The sequence below is a fragment of the Lutra lutra genome, chromosome 2, assembly GCF_902655055.1.
Source record: "Lutra lutra chromosome 2, mLutLut1.2, whole genome shotgun sequence".
Classification (NCBI taxonomy): Eukaryota; Metazoa; Chordata; class Mammalia; order Carnivora; family Mustelidae; genus Lutra; species Lutra lutra.
Genome location: NC_062279.1, coordinates 14,067,706 through 14,090,515, shown reverse-complemented (window position 1 = coordinate 14,090,515; position 22,810 = coordinate 14,067,706). Strand labels below are relative to the sequence as shown.

At 45.7% G+C, this 22,810-nt stretch overlaps 1 protein-coding gene across 9 annotated transcripts in view; it reads right to left on the bottom strand.

The window, feature by feature from the left end:
• Positions 1-22,810, bottom strand: part of TENM3 (teneurin transmembrane protein 3) — a 441,422-nt gene that overhangs the window by 10,212 nt on the left and 408,400 nt on the right. For all 9 annotated transcript variants that reach the window (XM_047714374.1, XM_047714410.1, XM_047714419.1 and 6 more), the window contains 3 exons: positions 10,320-10,495; positions 8,840-9,075; positions 1,269-1,565 (listed from right to left, as the gene is read on the bottom strand). In XM_047714374.1, the coding sequence (XP_047570330.1) occupies positions 1,269-1,565; positions 8,840-9,075; positions 10,320-10,495 (709 nt within the window). The remainder of the gene's footprint in view (positions 1-1,268; positions 1,566-8,839; positions 9,076-10,319; positions 10,496-22,810) is intronic.

Genomic DNA, 22,810 nt, shown 5'->3' with positions numbered 1-22,810 from the left:
AAATCACCGTTGGAGTAACTGTGGAGAGTGATGATTACTGAGGAGGGAAACGGCCATCTGGTGGGCCGGTCCACTGTCTCAAAGGGAAGTCTCTTCGGAGGGGAGCAGATGAGCAGACGAGGTTTTAGAGAGAAGAGACTGGCAAGTAGGCACCCAGGGGAAGGGTTCCCGAGTTGGGAGGCATCCGTGGGGAGCCTCAAACCCACACTGGTTCTCCGGAAGGCTAGTTTGGGTGGAGGCCGTCTAGAGGTAGACGGAATGACTGCCGGGCAGCAGGGTTGGGTGCGGACTGAGCAGAGTTGTGCAGAACGAGACGGCGTGAGGTGAGCACAACAGCGGCCCGGACTTGAGTGTCCGGGGGGACAGGTCACTCCGGCCGATGCGTGTAAGGCTGGAGGCACTGACCACTGCGTTTGTGACTCGGGCTGCCACGTGCCTGGTGGGCACAAGTGCAACAGGCATTGGAACTCAAAACAGAACCCTCCCTAGGACTCAAGTTTGTCTCAAGGGCAAATGAAACATTCCACGAATTTGCTCTTTGGTGGATTTTGTTTTTTACAGAAGGGAATTACAGGGAGGTGGCCTGTTCCCTGTCCCTTTACTGTGCTTTCATCCCTCTGCACCACAGTCACTGTCCCAAACCTCTCAGAGTGTGACTGAGGGTTTTGCACGCGGGTAAGTTTAGGTCTTTTTTGGTGTCGTGCTTAGTGCCTATGGACGGAGGAAAGCCTTCCTGGGGAGGCTTACACCTTCTATATGCACAAGAAAGGAGAGATGCCGCAGAGTGCCCGAGATGCGGCTTTCTGAAAAATAGCCTCTTTTGGAAGAATGCATAGATAGGATCTCCACGCTTTTTGTGGTTATGCTGACGCTCTGCCGGCAACAGCACAGAATGGACACACGGGCAGCGCTAACGTGAGGCTCTTTCTCAAACGAAAGAGCCAGCTCAGAGATGATTTACAAATGACTTACATGCTCAAGGTCTAATTTGTGAATGTTGTCGACGCAGAATCTTGGCAGGTGGACAGCATAACTGCTTGTTTGTTTGTGGCATAAATCACTTAAAAGGGTCTCCAGTAGTAGAACTTAACTAAGGAGAAACTACTTCGCTAATGCAGAAATTCATCACCGATGTACCAATGCGACTCACATACTGATACTCAGAATAATAAACGGAGCCCCATCACAGGCCCCCCGTTCTCCTCCCCCGCGGGGTTCTGGGTGTCACTGAAAAAGACCAGTCATCGCTCCCCTCCTCTGACACTCACCTTGTCCAAGTACGTGTAGCTCCACGTTTTACCGTCAGCGAAGACCCGAGACACGATCCTCCCCTGGCCATCGTAGTCGACTTTCTCACTAGTGGTGCCCCGTTGGACGCTGGCAATCTGGCCGGTGGACGAGTAGGTGACATTGACCGCCATCAGCTTGCTGCTGGGCAGCCAGAGAGTCGGATGCCCTGACGTGTCGTAGGCGATCCTCAGCAGGAATTTACGGTGGTCATCATAGATCTTCTCTGTCTTTGTTGTTCGATCAAAGTCAACCGAAAGGAGGTTCCTGCCATTAACCTGTTACAACAGAAACAGGATGAGAACGTAAGTCATGCCAGCCCCACGCCAGCCCCTTATTACTCTTCAGAGTCCCCGCTATTGTTTAAACACCATTTATGATGATTGATTCTCTTTGTCAGTAAATTAATTTAGCAACTTCTTGGGTACAAGTGCAAGGCAGTAGATTAGCAGCGCCTTTAAAAGGTTTCATTAGGCAGAAAGACAGCCTGGCATTTGTTCAAAACCTTTTCAATTAGATGCTGTAAACTTAAGCAACCGATAAGAAAAATACCAAAACGTATTTGCTTTGAAGTTTGTTCAGAAGATATGGAGGTGGTCAACATGACATCTCCGTAAATTACTCAAAGCCCCTCCGTCCACAAGACACTGGAAAATAATGGCTCAGTAGATTAATCTTGGCTATATTAAATAAAAACAGTAAATGTGACTCCAGCCCTTTGTGGAACAGTTAAGTAGAAGCTGGAACCCACATTACTGTAAATTATTAATGCGTCTAAATAGCAGGAGGTTACAAACACATCATTGCTTTTGGCCCTGTGCTGAAATGTCACACGTTTTCAGAATGCCTTTCCCTTTAATAACATCTGGCCGACTGGCAGAGACCTCAGATGCTTCACTCCTCATCTACAGGGTCCGACCTTTGTGCTCAGTGTACAGATCTCACGGCGTGTTGCTGTAATCGGGTCTCTGTGTGGCTCTGTGCCATGTCCGGAATCTCCGACCATGTTTGGAGGTTGCTGCCTGGGATCCAAGGCACACACAAGCCAGCACCGGTGACTGCGATGGGAATGTGGCCGCGGTTACACTCTACTTTAGAAAACAGTCTGCGGGGTGCTGAGGACCCCCTAAGAGTGCATCTTCTCCAGCAAGACAGCAGCTTTCGGACGGCGATAGCCCAGACATAACAAAATGTGCCCCGCCTGTTGGACTGTTAAACGTTAAATGGGAACGTCTGAATTTTACACGACCACGTCTTCGTTAGAACTTTCAAAATGGACAGTTGCCGCTGATCGGTCACACACATGTCGGCACACATGCCACTTCTGCAGCAACACCCACACCAATGTGTGCGCATACACAATGAGCCTGTGTATTTACGTAAACTCCGGGATGAAACGAATCTGTCATCTTACCGTTGACATTAACCAAGCCCCACGGAAAGAGACTGCTTGACCTTGAACTTTCCAGTTGGCTGTTCAAGGGGCGAATCGTAATGTCCAGCGTCTGGGGAAAGGTATGGAAAGGTAAAGATACAACACAAAAAGTCGTCCATGGAGTGAACTAGGTGAACTGCTTTTGGAGGCAGAAGAGCACCCAGACAGACGAGTCCCAGAAGGTGAGAAACGGTGGAGCCCTGATGGCAATCCGGAGATCTCCGTGTGCCGGTTCCGTCTGTGCAGACCCAGTGCCTTGCCGCAGCAGAACCTGGAGTGTAAGGCGTGTGTGTGCTACGGGGAGGAGCCCCATCTCCGTCCCTGATAGGGTCTAGAGGTGGCAGGACTTTGGGCTTTGGCCCCTCGGAGGCTGTCTGTCCATCTGTGAGGTGCTCAGATGAGAACCTTCTGGCTGTGCTGGTGATGTGGGTGGATTCTGTCTGGCCGGCTCAAGGCCGTCGGGGTTTCCGTTCTCCCGCAGGGAAACGCCCGCATGTTGGTCCCTGCCTCCTGTGGCTTCTGTGAGGCTGCACGAGGTTACATTTACAGAATGCTTTGCGGACCTTGAAGCTGCTGGCTAATATTACAAATATCTGCTTTAAAGCCTGTAGAAGGGTTTGATTTGAGAGCAAATGAACTCAGTACTCCACTGGCTGGGTCTGGTTCTTCACCTTATTATCTTGGCACAAAACTTTTGATGCCTTAGGATGAGGTTTTGCACTAAATGGTTTCCTACGGTTCCAGAATGTATTTCTCTGATTGTGGTTTAAAAAACAAAACAAAACAAGACAAAACAAAAGGCACAGCAACCTCTGAATGTTTAGGTTTTCCCCCCTTTCCTCCTCCCGTAGGTGATTTCCGGCTTCGCCCAGCCACGTCCGACTGCCTGTGCAGTTTCTGTGGACCGTGTGGCCCACAGGACTGCCCCATCTGTTTACATTTTACTTTGTATCATTTTAATTTGTATTTCAATTCTTTATTGCATTCCTTAACCACCCTTGAGCTCTGCAGTGCTGCCTCTGGTTAGAGCAGGAGCGATCTGGACACAGGCCTGCAAGACCGTGGGGTATTAAAGGGAGCTAGGCAAAGAGCAGCAAGGGCCCTTCTGCCCACTGCCTGCACCCTGCTGCCCCCCTCTTCCTCTGGTTTGTGGATATGGCTACGCAACCCCAAAGCATCCAGGTGGCAATCACATGGTAGTCCCCGTGTGCCCCACCATACTCAACATGCCGCCATATGGAAACGTCTAGAAGCATTGAGAGACGGAACATCTGCATACAAGTTTCAGATTTTCTTTTCATCTAGACATACGCCGGGTGCAATGCCTTTCTTGCATCCTCAGACTGGAGCAATGAGGAAAGAATTAAAATGTGGCTGTGTTTCCGCCCCCCCCACCCCACATTCCCAACACGAGCCAAGGTTTCAACCGTTCTGTTTCCAGACACCAGTCATTGTTATTGAATATGCAAAATTTCAAAGATACTAACAGATCTTTTGTTTCCTTTGTTCTTCTCATACTCGCCCCAACTTTCTCCTTCTGGTATTATAAACGAAGTGCAGAAGTCAAGGGACATTTCCATTCTAGGACACAGTCCTACTTAACTGTACCTTAATGAAATTATGGCAACATTTCTACCCGCCCTTTTTTTTGGACAATCATAAAGGACCAGCATTGTTCCATGTCCCAGTGGCCTTTTAATAAATAGTTTTAATATAAAAAATATCAATTTAAATTGAATAGTTCATCTAAGATGAAAAACCTTATAACAGATCATTACTGTACCTCCAGCTATATAAAAATGAGTCCAAATGCTGTGTTTGGAGATGAGATCACCATCAAGTCCTTTGTGATACATAGCATTTCTTTTAAGCAAGCACGGAAAATCCCCCATTTTCTAAGATCACGTCCAGCATGACTGTGAGGAAATCACAGTGTCCGGGAACAGGGGTAGCGATCATCTTCCTTCCGGAATGCTTGAAAAACTGAGGCGTAAAGATGTTAAACAACATCTTTATGTTTAAAGACACCAAGCGCCATCGGATTATATTCACGTATCCAGAATGTTACAGGGGGAGGTGAGTAAGGGCTGGCTCATCACCCAGTACGCTTGGTGACAACATCACGACGCCCCCGTGTCCCTGTTGGAACATCAGCTGGCTGCAGACTGTTTTGTGTGTCTCTGCATGTCGGCGCTGACAGCATGGTGCCGTCCCACTCCGGGCTGCGTGCGACGCTCGACTTCGAGTGACAAATAGCACATCAGGCAAACGTGGCTGGCAGAATTAGATTCAAGTCTGCTCTCACATGCATGCATGCTTTTATTTATTTTATTTTATTTTTTAATTTATTTGAGAGAGAGAGAGCCAGAATGTGAGAGAGACAGCATGAGCAGGGGGAGAGGCAAAGGGAGAAGCAGACTCCCCGCTGAGCAGGGAGCCCTACAAGGGGCTTGATCTCAGGACCCGGGATCATGACCTGAGCTGAAGGCAGAGGCTTACCCGACTGAGCCCCCCAGGCATCCCTGCACGTATGCCTTTAAACACAATTTTGACTTCCAAATTTTGAGAGTTTCTTTTTTAAGTGATTCACTATTTTTTTTTCCCCTTTAAACATCTGAATTCTGGGCAAGTTTAGAAGATATATCTTTCTTTTTAGAATACCATAGCAGTTGTTTTGTTTTGTTTTTTGGTAATGGATGAAAGGCTGGTTCCAAAGTCCAGCTCTGACAATAAACGAGGGATATTTACAAACATAAGAGACAGACAAACAAATTTTATGCCTGGGTTTTTTTTTTTTTTTTTTTTTTAAACTTAGCCACAAACAAGCGAGATCTGGAATCTTTAGTTTGCAATGTTTTCCCACATCTCTCCCGATTTCATTTGCTTGTGATTTCTGAGTATTTCCCTTTCCCCTTAATGCACATTTCAGAGAAAATGCTCTCCGCGTTGCTAGTCTCTTGTTAATTTTCCTTCTCTACACTTTGCTTTCAAAAACTTTTTAAACTACAGTATCTGGTGCCCTATTATGGCTACATCATCCAGGGAGAGTTAGGTTTGTGTCCAGCAGTCAAACATTTGCAAGGATGGGCTCTTCATATTGCTTCTCCCTGGGATCGAGATGCAGCGAGATAACCTGTATTACAGGGCCGGCTTTACCTCCTTCACTCACTGAATCAATATTTGAGCGCCCACTCAGTGTCGGGCACCTCGCTGAATTTAGGCAAATACCTTAAAAATGAAAAGCAGCCTCTGCTAGGAAATCATGGAAGGTAAGAGGGGGAATGTTCTTTGTTTCAGGAATGGGTGAGATGTAGCTGAGCGGTTCTCCAGGCTGGTCCCAAGTGCCTTGAGGGCCTTCGGTCCATCCCCCCTTTACTTCTCTTCCCTATCCGGGCAGACTCCGGTCTAGGCCTTAAACCGGGTTTTCCTATCCTCACTCTCCCCCTAGAATTTCTCCTTTAGAACCACAGAGGAATGTAATTAGCAGTCAGAGCTGGCACATCCAATCTCATCTTGAAAGTAAGAAACCCTCCCTTGTGATCTTGGCATTGTCTCTCTGAGAGCAATCCCAGATCAGCCGGCAGTCTCCTCCCAGCGTGGCTGAACAGGCCACGTTAAGCAGCACATTCTCTGAAACAACTTGTGAAGGCCTCGTGGTCCTGCTGTTTAGAAGGAATGAGCACCCATGCCTGGGGGTTCTTATCTTTGTGCTTCGTTTTGAATCAGGCAGAGAACCAGAGACACGAGATAGGATTTCCTCTTTTCCTCTACTCTTCCTGATTTCTTTTAATGCCCAGAAAAGCCACGTTACAAAGAAACAGAGGGCATGCTTACACCTGGTTTGTCTCAAAGAAGAGAAGGCAACCTATTCTGCAGTCGGTTCCCGGGCAAAGCATGTCGCATACTCTTGCTGTGTTTTCCTAACAAGTGTGCTAAACAGCTCTTCCTATCTTCCCACTGCGCGGGTGTAAATGCCTAATGCACGTCCTGTGGTAGAGATTCTCCCGGTTAGGGAATATGTAATCATGCCTTTCACTTGTAAAGTACTTTCACATTGTCTCATTTGATTCTGTGACAATTGTGTGACTTGCATGCAGGGCAGGGTACACTGTATTTTACCCATTGTGTGGGTATGCTATGAAGCCTATATCTACGGCCAATATAATGTCATAACATTATGATATCATCGCAATATTATATTACTTGTATCCTGTCTAGAGTATCATGATCTACAGAAGGAAAATGAGGTTTCAGAGATGATACGATTTTTTCCATAAGGTTTATTATTAGTCCACACTGGAGCCTGATCTAGAACCTGCATTTTTGGAATTCTAGTCCGTGCTGTCTTCTCTGGTATGCGAGATAGGGGAGCACAAGTGTGACCAGCATCTTTGTATCTTTTGGTGAAGGAAGTCCTGTGTCCGAGGGTAGGTGTGGTTGTGTGTGTGTGTGTGTGTGTGTGTGCACGTGTGCGCACACGGGCACGTGTCCATGAACATCATGACCATTATAGGGAGAGCTGGATAAGATAAAGCCCGTGAACTAGCTTCCAGTTCGCAGTGGCCCAAGGAAGCAGGGTTCCTGGAAAGAAGTCATGGGGGGGGGCAGCCACCACTGATTCCTAGGCTCGGTAGAGGGGAAAGGCAGGGGCCGGAGTCTACTTGGATGACAGACCAACCCTAGGAAAGGGATGTGAAACAAGGCAGCCCCTGGTTTTCTCTCCTGTCACTTTACCTTAACTCTACTGTTAATCTTCCCTCTAGGGTTCTCTTGCTTTTCCTCCTCACTTCTCTCTTGGAACAAGTCCCTCTCCAGCGTCCCCTCGCTCCTGCCTGCCACAACTCCTGAGCCAGGCAGCTTAGAGCTAGGCCACCCTGGCTCCTGTAGCGTGGGAGATGGGCGAGGTGGGAGCACATAGCACTGGTGCCAGAAGGTCATGCATTTAGAGTCCCAAACACCTGCCTTGAACTTGAAGTGAAATCAGAATGTGACCTGTAAGCTGGAGACAGACTGCATGTGACCCACTGATCGTTCATTCTTTTATTTCTGTTTCTTGGAAATAGCCAGAGACAGCATGTATTAGCTGTTTCCTACCCTGAAGAAGTGTCAAGGTAAATCATGTTGGCCTCTTATAATAATAATTCAGCCATTTTTGGTGCAGGAGAAAGGATATTAATGGTATGCTCTGTGTTTTGTTCTCTCCCTCTTGATTTTCAGTCATTTGTTTTTAAATGGCAAAGGGAAGTAATTTTAGGAATATTTGTCTCCATTTATCTGATAAACCGAAATCTGTTTGCTAATACAAAGAATGAATCAGGTTCAGTTTATAGTGGTCTGAAGGTGGTTTCGTGGAACCTGTGTTTTAGTACCTAATCTATGTTCTCCACCCAATAGTTGTCATAAACCACAGCTTGCTTTCTCGATATATTTGGCCCCCAATGTGAGAGGAAGAAAAAAGAAAAAAACAACACTGACAAGGTAATGCAGAGAACATCTTGCAAAGATCAATGACACCAGCAAAATCAGAAATATCATTGCATTTCTCATAAAGACAATATAAATCAATAGCAAGGAGGTGACAGGTTCTGCCATTGATATTCTTCCAAGTGTCCCAACTATACTCTAAAAATATTGAGGCTACAGAGAAAGACTCCCCCTTTCCATGGCCAGCCCATCTCTTAATGATCTGGAAAACTTTCAGTATTTAAGCTCACCCTCATTTACCCTCATCCCCACATTAGGAAGCCATCCCTCCCTACTGAGAGGCTAAAGGAGAAGTAGATGATGATCAGGATAATATTAGTAAAACGACCACGGACTGACGTCCAGGCTAGTTGGGACTGGGCTCCATGCAACTGCCTGATGTCTCAGGGAAGAACTGATTTTTAACCACAGGTATGTTGAGAAAAAGCTTTGCTGCAACAGTCGGCTTTTATTCCGAATCATCTACTGGGCTGCCGGTTGCTACACCTCGGGCGGGCGGGGATCTGCTGCCCCGCGTGTGGCTCTGGGCGGATGACGATGGTGAGGGACGGCGCTAGGCACCCTCCCTTGGGGACACGGCATCCGCCCACGCGCACAGCGGGGCAGCGTCACCTGCTCTCTGGCCGGGCTTACCCGAAGCTTCCGACCAAAGACGTTGACTTTCCCCTGGGCTTGCTCTTTCCGGAACCTCCACTCCACCACATTTTGCCCGTTCTCGCCGGGAAGACTCATGTTCCGCTTGGCAACCGTCGGGTTGGCCGTGCCGGCCAGAACGTGTGGCTCCGTCTGGTAGTGCGAATCCAGGCCGCTGGCGTAGATGATTCTAAGCGAGCCGTCGTAACCGATCTGGTAGCTGTTTCTTAACTGATCTGAAAAACAAGGAGCGGAAAACAGAAGCTACAACTGTGAATTAATCCCTCCGTGGGGCATGCGGCGACAGACACTCCGAACTCCGCGGACCGGGAAACAAAAAGTACCGAGTGATGTCCTTTTACAACGTATCACAGAAATCAACAACTTTGATTTCTGGTGTTTTCGTGCTGTTAACAGAATGGGCGGGATAGTAAAGGCAGGCTTCAGGGGAATTTAAAATCCTTCTCCACTTCTTCATTTGCCTGATGGAATAAATGAGGGGTCAGTCTCCACAGATGTGCAGGGCAAGTTCTGCCAAAAGGCACCTATGTGCTCCCTCGGGAGGCTGGTGTGTCTTTACTGTCCCTGCCAGGGTCTCAGAAGACCCCCCCTCCCCTACACCCATCCCTCCCTCGTTTATTAAACATCTTTTGCAAAGATTTCATCTCTGTACATTGTATACCAAAAAGATGAGAGGATATTCCCCTGAAACTGATTTTTAAAAAAGCAAGCCGTCTTCTACTTTGTAAAAACCCCTGCCTTGATTTAAAATTTTTGAGTGATATTGGACCATTTGGAGAAGATAGGAATTTAAGTAAGAATAATTTTAGATGACTGCAGAGATTTGCTGGGAGAATTGGCAAAACTAATGAGTTCAAAGAAGTTTAGCCCATACTTGGTAATTATTCTTGGAGCTGACATCACAATTGCAACAGTCCTGGTACACAGGTTTTTCCAAGATTGTGTCAAAAAGGAATAGGGCAGGGGGTTCCATCATGAATATATTGGATATACATGTCTATGGACAGGACGGCAAAAAAGAAAGTCCAGATATTACATAAATGGGCACGCAGAATTTAGTATTAAATTTCCAGGGGTCGCATCACACGTGGACGGAAATGCAGCATCGCGTGCAGGCTCGGAAGGTGCTCTGTCTCAAATGCCTGCGCTTCCGCGGCCATGAGGAGGACCCACTCCCCCAAACCGCAGCGGATGACTCAGAAAGGGTCTGATGGCGTATGTGAAGAGTTGTAACCAAGTTGCTTTTGGAAGCGACAGTATGTGTTAGGAGATCTGAGATATGTAGGTATCACGAAATGAACACTACCCATAGACCCAGGACTGTTTCACCAACATCTCTAGAGGCTTATGTCTTCACCTTCCCTTTCCCGGCTCATCTTAGAAAATGGGGTTACCGCATTCTATGGGGGGTGCTAGTGGCATTTAAGGTTATCCGTTCCCAATCATCTTTCGGGTTTACCTTGAACCATGGTGTAGAAGGAGTCGATGGAGGACAGATTCGACGTGATACTGACATCCTCTTCACGGCTGGACGACTCGATATCCACTGTGATAGCCTTGTCCATGTCCCCGTGCAGGTTCGTGACCACTCCGGTTGGAAACGTCACATTCGTCAGGCGACCTTCGCTGTCATAGCTACATAAAAGAGGCATCGACCGGGTGTTAAAGAGCGAACGGCAGGCTCTCCTGACGTATGGATGTCAGGGGCGGCAATATTAGCTGCGGAAATTTGGAAGAATATTTGCCTTTGTGCATGAGCCATGCAGAGTGAGGGCTTCAAACGTGCTTTGAAGTCATCAAAAGCCTGTTTAACACAGAAAAACCTCACCGGAGAGAGCAAGAGTAAACAGAAGAGCTCACCGCCTCTGCATCTTCTCTGAAGTGCGACCAAAGTCCTCCTGCACGTCTCATTTGCTGTTTCAAAGGGAACATGTTTACTGATATTAAATTCCTTAGTCTTTGCCATATTTTTTTACGAAGTAGATTTAATTCACTGTTATATCAGTTTTTAAAGTTTTACTAACTTATGCCCTCCAGCGCGGTGTCCTAGGACTATACGGAATTTTGTAAAATGGTACGTACACCTCGTATGCACTACGTAAGAATATCCTTGTTGTATCTTGTGACATTGTCAACAAATGAAAACAATAAAGCCATTATAGATTTTCTTATGCCTCGGTGTTGACAAACTTTATAATGGTAGAATGGGACCTAAGTGTTGGCAGGTGAGGGGGTGCTGGGGGGAGGGTGATTCTCTCGTCTGGCCTGATGTTGTAGGAAAGGATGAGGTCTTGAATGATGATTTATTATGTTTAATGAAATGCGATGTAGTATTTCCTGACATTTAATGATTAGTTGCTTTTCAATTATACACTTACTTTTTTAGCATGTAAATAGAAGAGGGAACATATAATTAAACACCAGGATATCCTTTAAAAAGCTGTCCTATGCATCATAGACATAACATTTTAGTAAAGAATTGATTTTTGGGTGACTTTTCTGTTTGTGGCGGCACCAGAGAAAATTTCAGAAATGATGGTATGGTTTGAAGAAAAAAAGAAAAAAAAAAAAGATAGCAAATTCCAGACAGAACACAAGGCACTTCCTTGGGACAGCAGTACATGTAGTAAGCCTGGATTTCAGCTTGAAGGCTGCTTCATTAAGAAAAGGTCTAAACGAAATGAGATCTTGCACAATCTCTTACTTACAATAAGCCCAGATGCAGAATGGTAGAGAAAGGGTCTTCTTAGCAAAAGAAGTTCCCAGTGGAGGGGAAAAAAGGTGGGGAGGCTCCCAATGATCGGTGTAAATACGAGGCAACAGGGAATAAGGGGTAGAAAAAAGACTTTAAATGATATTTTGCAATAAAAGGAGAGGGTTTTAGAGGGTTAAAAAAAGTGGTTTTGGAAACTGTGGTTCATACTTAAGGACAAGATTCTAGATAATGAAGGTAGAGAAGATTGAGCAAGGGCAGTGCCAAGGTAGAGACAGGAAGGAAGGAAGGAGGAGGAAGAGAGAGACGATGTCTGCCTGGGGTCCAGTGAGGAGGTGATCCCATTAATTCCGGGGGGACAGCATCCGTCAGACGGAGGGTCTGACTGGATCTGACAGTTTGCCATGGTGCTTAGCCAACGGCCCGCGCGGGCACCCAGGGAAGAACAAGCAAACGAGGGAGAAGCAAAGAGAAAGGAAATGCATCGTTAAGTGTAATCATTGTTTGGGCCCATAAAAGGCAGAGCTGAAATAAAAAAATAAAAGCAGCCTCCTTCCCCTCCCCACCAGCCCAAATGCCCCCGGCAGATGAAGACATCAATGAAAGAAATCCAACGTGGCTTATTGCTGTCATTGCTTTTTAAAAGAAATTACTGCTCTTGGAGAAACAAGGCGTAGCTTTGTGCAGGCAGAATTATTGACAAAACCAGCTTGAGGCTCAGTCTTCACCTGGACGTAAACTGGCGTCTCTTTACATTCCTCCCAGGCTATTGTGTCTTGAAGAAATTAGCTTACTTTCGAATGCTCCTCCGGAAAAGGCAGTCCCGCACCGCGTTCTCCCCCAGCCCCACTTCCCATTTTACAGATGGAAAAACAAAAACATGCTGCACTCGGGGGCCTGGATCAGGCTCTCATGGCATCCGATGACTAGGCCATAACGGGGCTTGCATGTGCCCGACCCCAAGGCCATGATCCTTGTGTAAATCACAGAGGCAGCTGCTTTCTATAGAGGGTGCCACCTGCAAACACTTCGCTGATTCCTTCTTGCTGCCATCACTCCCCTTGCCCTTTCTGACCCTGGTTGATGTAGAATTTTCTAGCTCCATTCTCATCGAAGTGGGAAAGTCACCTTCCTGCTGCAGAAAGCATTTCCCCAACCTTGGCCTCTGCTCTTTCGTCGGCTCCCCTGCCCGACCCCTTGTCCTGCTGGGCGGGCATTTCGAATCCCAAGATGCCGAGCACATGAGGACAAACCACGGGATTCTACGTGTCCACATTCTAATCTATTAGCCTTTGGTTCTTCGGAAAATACAAATGCAAGTAACTTTTGTAGGTGGGACACTCAGAATGATACAGGGTTAAGCCGGGATCTCAGGGGCCCGGCTTCCTGGTTGCGCCCTGAGAGTCCTGAATTTGTGCCTTCACAGCAAGGGCCGGGTCGACAGGAAGGTGCAGGCAGGCTGAGGTACTTGCACGAGGCAGGTCAGGACGGGTGCTCCGGTTGAGGGACCTCACCTGCCCAGGTCCGGCAGCAAGTGCTTCCCAGACTTGCCAGAAAAAAAAAAAAATCAGGGACCAACAGAGCATTTTTATCTAAAGAAGCAATACCTGTTATCCATCCTTTCATAAAGAAGAGGCCACTGAAATAAACAACAGGCAGAAAAGACCTAACTCTGGGGGAGAGAGACCATTGTTTAAAAGGAGGAAGTGAAGCTTGGTGAAAAAATTCTCCACATCGTTTATGTTTTTCTTCTTCTTTCTTTCTTTCTTTCTTCTTTTTTTTTCGTTTATGTTTTTCATTTCAGTGTGGATCACTGAAAAGTTTTCCCACAGATTAGCACCCATGTCAGGAGAAACGAAAATAAGATGGAGGAGAGATCTCAACATTACCAGGAGACTCTGGAGAAGGGACTGAGAGAAAAGAAGTAGTCAAGGATGACTTTCGGAAATGGCGAATCCTTTACCTCTTACCTATGGCAAGAGAGGAGGAATGATGCACCAGCCGATGGCCACCTGTCCTCCAGAAGGCTCGGAACCTCCGTACTAAAGGAGGCCTTCCCCTCACATACATGCCTCAGGACAGAGTCCCTGCTCCCGTGCAACGCTGTGGCTCGAGTTAATGTTGCTTGGCCTTGGTGGTGAACCAGCCGGGCCCAGCTTGTGTATCTGAGACGTAGCTTTCTTTTATTAGCCGTTCAAATTTACAACGCAGTAGGCTCTAGGGAATTTGAATAGAACATCAACCTCATGCTCTCCATTCCAATCCTCTGGTCTCGGCCTCATGGCTTCAAATTCATAACACAGCACATTCTTTTAGCTCCTGATTGACCCTCTTCATAAAGAACTCTCCTCGGAAAAAGACAGACTCCCTCAGGCTCTTCACGACCTTCTGCTCTCTTGCTGATGGGATGCCCTTATTTGATGTTTATCTATTTGTTCGTCTTTAATTTTGATTGCATTTTGCCTAGACTTGCTGTTTCAGCCTTTGTGGTATATTTTTAAATCTCTTTTTAAGTTTCCTAAGCAGCGGGATTATGGACCAATGCCCCAGAGAGTCAGAGCCTCGGCCCCTGTTAGTTGAAATGCTGGATTCGTCCTGACGTGAAATTTCCTCTCTCCCCCTTGTAGATAGAGGTTCCCACTCTGCATTTTCCCTTTGCCATCTCTCAGATACCTCCATCCCCTTTCCCGCAGCTGCCCTGGATGTAAACATGCATCTTCTTGTCCCTCCTCATGTTCACGGATAGCAGATTAATCTTCTGGAACACCACTATGCTATACTTCCCTGCCCCTCTGTGGTTCCTCAACTGAGAGAAAGATTGCCTGAGTCACACTGTTGCCAACACAATGTCAACACACTCTTCATACTGCAAACTCATTCTGGTGCAGACAGGGCGCCATTCTCGAAAACCTTCTTTAAAACTCCACGACAAGATTATCTGTTGTCTTCCGTGTTTTCCCATTGGGAAAACGTCATGTTTTTACAAATTATCTCCTGCTTTTGAGAAAAATCTGCGTAATGAGAGCGGGGCTCTGGAGAAGCAAGTAAACCAGAGAAGAGAAGCAGTAGATTCAGCCTGGGCCTGAGTTAGTTGGTCTTTCTCAGACAGGAGCCAAGCTGATGTATTTACTCATGTAGTGCTGGCCATGCCCCTCCCGAACCTTTCCTCTCTTCGCCTGCAGAAGAGTGAAGCTAAACATGGACGTTTTATACCCACTGGTTTCTCCAGCCCGAAGTCGACCTGCTCTGAGACGGTTGAGGCAACAGGAGATGTTGGTCTGAGGGCATTCTGGGACCTCTGAAGGGGATAAATGTTCAAGTTAAGTCCGACTTAAGACTGGCCCTTCCTCGTCTTTCCGGGGCCACCCCAGGACAAGCATACTCTGGGGGGTGCTTAGTGAACCCACATCATCTGGTGTCAGGCTTGTAACACAGCAAGGATGTCTATGAAGGAGAGTTACCCAGCCTGCCTTGCTCCCTACTGTCCCCCTGATACAGAGGGACAATGTTCTCTTGCAACCACTGGTGTTCCTTAGGTTCCAATTTCCATCCATAGTTCAACAGCCAGCATTCCCCGCCGCCCCCCAAAACTCCCTTTAATCTCGCCATTTGTTAGGGCAATACTTCTTTTCCACAGCGCTAATGTGGTACAACATCTCATCGGCTGCTTCAGTGAAGGAGACCAAAATGTCTAACCCTCTCACAGCAAAACGTGGGCGTGAATCCTTCCTCACTCCTCGTTCCCGGCAAAGGGCACGCACAACAGCAAAAACAGCAGAGCGGAGCCCGATCGAAACTTCGAATCGTGGGCTGACTAGGAACCCTAATAGCAAGACTGTGATTTGTCACATGAATATCCAGAGAACTTACATTGACCTAGTCTAGAAACGAGTCTGAGGTTTAGGCATTTTAACAATTATCTTGGAGACAAGCCGTAATTTCTTTCGAGTTCAGCAGCAATATCATCAGTAAGAAATCCGCACAGATCAGGCACTGGGGAGAAAAGTATTAATTCTCATGATTTCTGTCTTGAGTGGTCTCGAGTGCTGAGAGGATCTCAGTGAGCAGGGCTGAGACCTGCACCGGCCGGGGAGGTGACTGATGCCTGTTTACATTTCTTTGCTGCCAAGCTGTAGCTCAGTCACAGGTCTTTGCTGTTGGGGGCGAATTCGGACCAGCGCTTTGCTCCACTCAACCAGAGAAGGCAGTGGTCTGAAGTCACGCCCGTATTCTCCTGTTCCAACACCTCAGAAAACAAGTTCAGAGAAGCAGACGCCTGGTGGACCTTTCCTTCCTCACCTCGCTGGTCCAGCCCTCTCTGTGAACACGGAGCCCAGGGATAGATGGTCACAGGCGGGACATACTGCTCAGAGATCGAATCCAAGAAAAGGGACCCGATGCCTCTTTCCTCCCACAGCTATGAAGACCACATCAGGGAGTAGGGACAAGGAGATAGCCCAGCTTTGAAATTCCTGTGCCTCGAGACAAAGGCATCCAAGTCAGGACAATCCAGAATTGGTTCTCCTTGGGTTGGAAAGATTCTTGATTGGCCATCATTGAGAGAAGGATCCTATTTAGGTCCAATTTCTTAATAAAAACAAACAAACAACCCCAGCTGTTTATTGACTGAGGAAGGTTGAGGTGAGCAGGACTCCTTTGTTTAGAGAACAGGTCTCGGCTTGCTAGAGAGCACATGTCAAGGGAAATTTGGGGTCCAGAGAATCTGGCAGCATTGGCCACCAGGCTCCCCGCCCTGAACCAATGCCCTCCACGGCCCTCACCTGTTCTTCGGGGCCCCTTTCTCCCCTTTCTCTCCAGCTCCTCTCTCAGGCGCTGGGATCTCTGGCACCTAGAATCACGGGGGCCTTTTCCAAGGTATTTTTTCTTTCTTCCCTCCTTCCTTCCTTCTTTCCCTCCTTCCTTCCTTCCTTCTTCCCTCCCTCTCTCCCTCTCCCTTTCTTTTTTAGATTTTATTCATTCCTCTGACAGAGAGCACAGGGGGGCGGGCAGCAGAGGGAGAGGGAAAAGCAGACTCCCCTCTGAGCCCATCCCAGCACTCGGGGGTCAGGATCTGAGCCCAAGGCAGATGCTTAAGGACAGAGCCCCCAGGAGCCCCTACCGTGAGGTCCTCTTGAATTGCATATGCACTTACAGATTTGTAAGATTTGTACAGATTTGTACAGGGCGTTACCTTTCTCATTAGCTCTACATCACGAATAACCACTGCCTAAACTCATTCCTGGGTCTTAAAGGGTTAGGATTCAGTCCTCCTGACGAGGCCCTGGTTCACACCGGAAGTCCTGTGATGCTTTCGATACGTAGCCATTTTGTTTCCCTGGATTAGAACACTCTTTCAATCTTTCTTTTGTTACTTGGACTCTAAAGATCCAGTTTAAAAACCGCATCTGTGAGTAAAGAACTTTCTACCAATCCCCTTTGGGCGGCCTTTGCTTTTGCCTTTACTAGAACTTGGCTCCTTTTTTCCTTTCCTGGAGCTGGAAAGAGAAGTTTCTTCTAGCTGATGCACGCCTTATGTTCACTAAGTACTTAAAAATTTATTAACTACTCCTTTAGATAAACGACAGGTTTTTCCAGCTTTTGCTGTTTATATACCGCTCTTCATTACAAGGCTCAGAGATGGGAAAATCTTAGTTTATATGAGACTTAAATTCTTAAAGTAGGTTTAAACTGAACGAAACCTAGTTTTTAGCCAGGGATACAATGTGGTATTTCTTTACATTAATATTTTCTCAGAAGTTTAGATATATTATATATGTGTATATATATATACACAGATGTGTATACATATATACACACACACACATATTATTTATTTATTATGGTTGAGGGGGTCTCACTGTACAAACTGTAGATTTACCAAACTTCGGGATGAACCAAGGTCTGGGAACTGTGTTTTGAAGTGTGTGCATGTGTACATTTGAGATGGGATAGTGAGATGGAGGGGAAGGGGGCTAAGTGAGGATTTGGGGTGATCTGAAGCATGGGGATGGCACTCCCAATCATCTTATCTTCTTCACAGACTGCTTTCCCCAACCCTGGGAGCGCATTCGCCACACGAGTTCTGCATCTGCAGCCCCTAGACATTCTGAAAGCATTCCAGGACCCTGGCAAGGACTTTCTCTGGAAGGCTGGGGAACGAGGGTAGCCAGGGGTGAGGGGTGCTGAAGCTGCTTTTATTTCGGTATCATGGAGGAGCCAGAGATATTGGATAGTCTCTGGAAAATAGCCCTCTGTGGATCTTCGGTTCTGGGATTGTTAAAAAATGAGCCATTCGCTTTCACTGGTTGTCAATGAGCAATTTCTTGTCCTGCTATCCAACGAGCCTTTAAAACGGTTGGTGTATATAACACAGTCTTACAGTAAATCATTGGATAATCACTGTGTCAAAGGGGAGCTGCACACACACGGGGCTGTCAGATTTAGACAGTTACATAATTAAAGAGGGAATTCAACACTTTTGGAAGCTGCATTTACTCACTCTTGAACCATTACGGAGCAAGTTAGCACATCTAGAACATTAATTTGCTAAATGGAACACACTGAAAGGGTTACTGTAGCCTTGCAACCATTGAAACATTGCAGATTATATTGAGAAAAATTGGAGACATTTTCTATTATGTTGTATGTTGAGATCTACTGGGAAAACCTGTATCAGTTTTTACTTGCTGCGATTGCTTCAAGTCCTATGAATAACACACAAATAACCCTATTTCCCTTTGTGTTTTCAAACCTGGACAGAATGAACTATATCTTAAAACCAGATTGCAGGAGAAAACTAGAGTAAGTCACGTATTAATAAAAGCATTACTTTTGTAGCGCTCAGGTTAATGTTTGAAATGTACAGAGCCCACTTTGTTCAATCGCCTGCATATTTTGTTTGTTTGTTTGTTTGTTTTTATTGGCGTCTCTGGGAATACACATTCTGGTTAAAAATTCAAAGCAAAATTACTAAACAGTTAAACAAAATAGCAAACATAGAAATCAACCGTAGTGTTTCCCCATGATTTTAAGGGCTCTAATAAAATCTCTTAAAAATCATCCTCCAAGTCTTAAGTGTTTCCTTCCAGGAGCAAAGGAAGCAGAGAACAGACAGAGGGTCGGCAGAGGGGAGGTGGGTGGGAGGATGGCGGAGCCAGGTGATGGGGATGGAGGGGGGCACCCATCCTGATGAGAACTGGGTAGTGCATGGAAGTGTGGAATGACCCTCATGCATCTACGTGCATCTGAAACTAAGATCACATGGTAGGCTGACTACGTGGAATGAAAAACAAAAACTTAAAAAAAAAAAAGGGAAGAAAAAGAAAATAAAGGGTGTGTGTGACACCTGGTACCATTTCTAGACATGTGTTTATAAAATGGGCTTTGTTTTGAATGCAGTTTCTGGCAGGAAGAGCATGGCACTGTGGTTTCTGGGTCTGAATGCTCAGGCTTGGATGTCAGCGGCCCATCCCAGGCAGGAAGACTATCCCCGTTGTGTGCTGTGGCAGATGCCTCTCCAGCGTCCCTGCCATCACAGGCTCCTGGGGTAACACCCGTGAGGAGGGCACACCACAGCACAGACATCAGGCTGTTTAGACAGGATTCGGTGTTAACGGGCACAGCTCATCTCTTCTAATTTGGAGTCGTTGAGTTTTCCAGACCACCTGCATTTTCCATGCACTAGTTGGGGTCCGTTGTCCACCCTCTCTTTACCTGGCCTGTCCTCCCTCCTTGAGATCCCACGTGGATACTTTCCCAGAGTCTCAGAACTGATGTCAGGGGGAGTCATGAGTTTGCCATGGGTGCAGAGCTGAGTTCATGATCTAGAAATGGTTCAGAAGCTCATTCTGAATTTGCTAAACTTGGGTGAGGGATGATAAAGCACTCGATTGAGAAGCTAGAGACCCATATGTACCTACATAAATGTGTAAAAGCGGAAGCTCGTTAATTTACTCTGTACATCTGAACAGAGCTCATGAAAGAGCACACAGTCAGCTCCACAAATATAAAGTTCTAAATGATGAATAGATAAGGTTGGTGTGCGATGATGATAGAAAAGTTGATAGAAGATGACAGAAAGATTGCCACCAACCTGCTGGTTTATCTGTACGTATCAGTCAGGACTCAGAGCATTAAAAAGAAAAAAAAAAAGGTGTCTTCTTTAACCAGACAGAAGAGCATCAGAATGCTATGCCCAAACAGTTTGCCTTTTCCGGGGGTGAGCAAGCAGAGAACTGTGAAATGCCATTTACTAGTCAATAATTTATTCTATTGCCCCATTCAATACACTGGATTTGCTTTTGTGTACATTCAAGTGTGAGAGCTGTGGTTTCACTTTGGGTCTAAATGTTTCAAATAATACACTTTTAGTAGGTGAGATCTTATTGACCACCCTGAAATTATTCTAGCTAAGGAATTGTAACATGTGATCATTGTTTTTAAATGGTGTGAATACCAGCATGAAATGGTCCCTAATACTAAGGGAAGGGAGTAACGAGGCTTATCACAGTGTCCTCACACATTAGCTAGTTGGACATCCTTCGCATTGCTTGACAAGTCAATGGAAGAGGAGATGTTGGACAGGAGGCTTATTCAATCAGTAACACAGAGTTACTCAGTCCGTGAAACAGATCAGTCTACCTCTGAGATTTCAAAGCTGAGTTACAAACCCTCTGGCAGTCTTCCTATCATCCCCTCCAGTAGCACGTCCAAGAATATTGGCCACTTCTCTAACAAGTCACAATAGGAACATAATCATGACAAAGAACAAGGAGAGAAACAGCTGCTAAGGAGAAAATGCTATCTCTAGTTTTGAGATGAAGGTTCTTATACTTCAGAAACTATCTGTGTACCCTAAAAAATCACCCTATTTTATGGGTGACTGATAAGAATCTCAATTTGGGAACTGGGTTTTCTCTTCCTAGACTTATCCTTTCTGATTGTAGGTACAACAATATACCTCAAACGCACCTGCCTGGGACACGTTCTCTGTCTTTACTCCAAGCCAACTCCTTAAGACCAACATCTCAGAAGGCAGTGCCATCAAGACGAAGACGTTTTTCTCATTAACTATTTTACTAATACACCAACTGAGGAAGTCCTGATTGTACAAAGCCAACGAAACTTGAGTAAACATGTACTATCAATATCAGCAACAAAGAATACAAATTGTTAATATTTTCAGCATCGACTTTTGGTGCAGAGAAGTCCAAACTATCTGAGAAAGCGAGTGAGCAAAATTCATAGGGTACTCTTTCCATGAAGCCTGGGCAAGAGCCAGGGATGGGTTCTATCCGGCTCTTCTGTAGAAATAAACATTCACTTGTCTCCACCGTTGGTTTCACTCTCTATTCCTTCGACCAAGAAATAGTTATTGGAAGAGTTCTGTATCCCTGCAACATTCCAGGAGATGTGCGAGCCAAAAAGATAATTAGTTTGCATTTTAGAAAATGCTTTCACATTTTATTCTGTCTCACAGCAATACTGTGGCACATGACTGGTAAACTAAAGTTTGTACTGAGAAAAATTTAATAAAATTAAAACAAGGTAAGTCATTGAGCTAATTCTCTTCTTAAAATGTCTTCGGTAGGCAGCACAGTGACTGTACTTTTATCAGTAGGCAAATTTATTGATTCTGGGTCTTCTGCCAGCTGTTTCTGTCCTAGAGAGCTTTTAATCTCAAGGCTTTTAAGGCACTAGGCTAGAGAGAAAGCCGAACATGTACAAGTGGGAATTTGGGCTGAAAAGTTTAATTTCTCTTTGCAAAAGAGGAATTTCTGCAGAAAGCTGATTATAAAGCCTGCAGCAGCTCTAGGGACTAGGGTCATGAAAGTCAGAGAAAACAGGTGTTTTTCAGTTGGGAATGGTGATTCCCGGCCCCCTCCACCCCCCTGCCCAATATCCTTGTGGTTTTCATAGAACTCTGACCATTGTCAAACTTCCAGCATCCCTTTCTTTATAAAATCACAAAATATCATTCTCAAGTCGAACTTAGACACGCAGTATTGCACAGATATGACGGGGAATGTGACAGATATTACTGGTATTCTGGGAGTGCGCCTGCTCACCAAGATGGCGAACACGGAATACATCTGACCGGGATTCAGATGTATTCAGATGCCGCCCCCCCAGCACCTTCACCCAGTCCTGTGTCCAAGACAGGAGGTGGTGAGCAGAAATTCTCATCAAGACTCTGATGGAGAGGGGGTTCAGTTTGCCCATCCATAGTTGCAAATCAATGCACACAGAATGTGCTTCTCTCTCTCAGCAGAGAGGGTGGCCTGAAAATGGCCTTCCCCGCCCTTCTTCTGCGTGCTTACTTTTGAATGCGTTTTAGAGTTTCTGAAGCTTAGACAGAAGAGGGGGGCCCTTGCTCTTTCACAAGCACAGTGTGAAAATGTATAGAAAGAAAAAAAAGATCACTTGTTATTTTGAGATGATGATTCTGAGTTACTTGGGTTAAGTGCCTTTTTTTTGTTCTGTCTCATACTGTAACACACTGCTTTGTCAAAATGCAAAAATGTTTCTTAGACATTTTTTTAGTCTTGTCTTTTGCTGCAGACATCTAGAGAACATGTGATAAAAGCACATTATTTTAAAAAAAGCAATATTTCTACTCATTTTATTATAAAAATGATTTTTCAAGCCCTGGTTTATTAAAACACTCTATTCTCAAATTATAACCCAAATGTCTGTGTGAGTATATTTACATGCATAAATATACACAACTTTATATTTAGAAAAATATTTGCATAATGCGTTTGGCATTACTTGCCCTTACTTAACTTATTTAAACTGTGACTTAATAGTTCTACTTTAAACATGATGTGTAATGACTTTATATTGGTGAAGATGTGATTGTGATATATTTAAGTTAATCACAAATTTTATTCTTTAAAACAATGCTTGCCCCTTACAGGCACGAGACTGGCCTGCCAACTCTAACTCTACGTTCACTGCTGTGATGAATCTGAACTAAGTCTGGGGTTCTTGGAGAGTCTGTGAATGGAGAAATAGGTCTTCTTTGTGCACCACACTTTATAAAAAAGGTGGAAGTCCTAAATTTGTTTATACTAGTCCAGATCAACTGTACCAATGGAGTATATCCCTTTCTCTAATTTTCCAGACTCAATTAAAATGCATTCGTAGGGGGCACCTGGGTGGCTCAGTGGTTAAAGCCTCTGCCTTCGGCTCAGGTCATGATCTCGGGGTCCTGGGATCGAGCCCCACATCGGGCT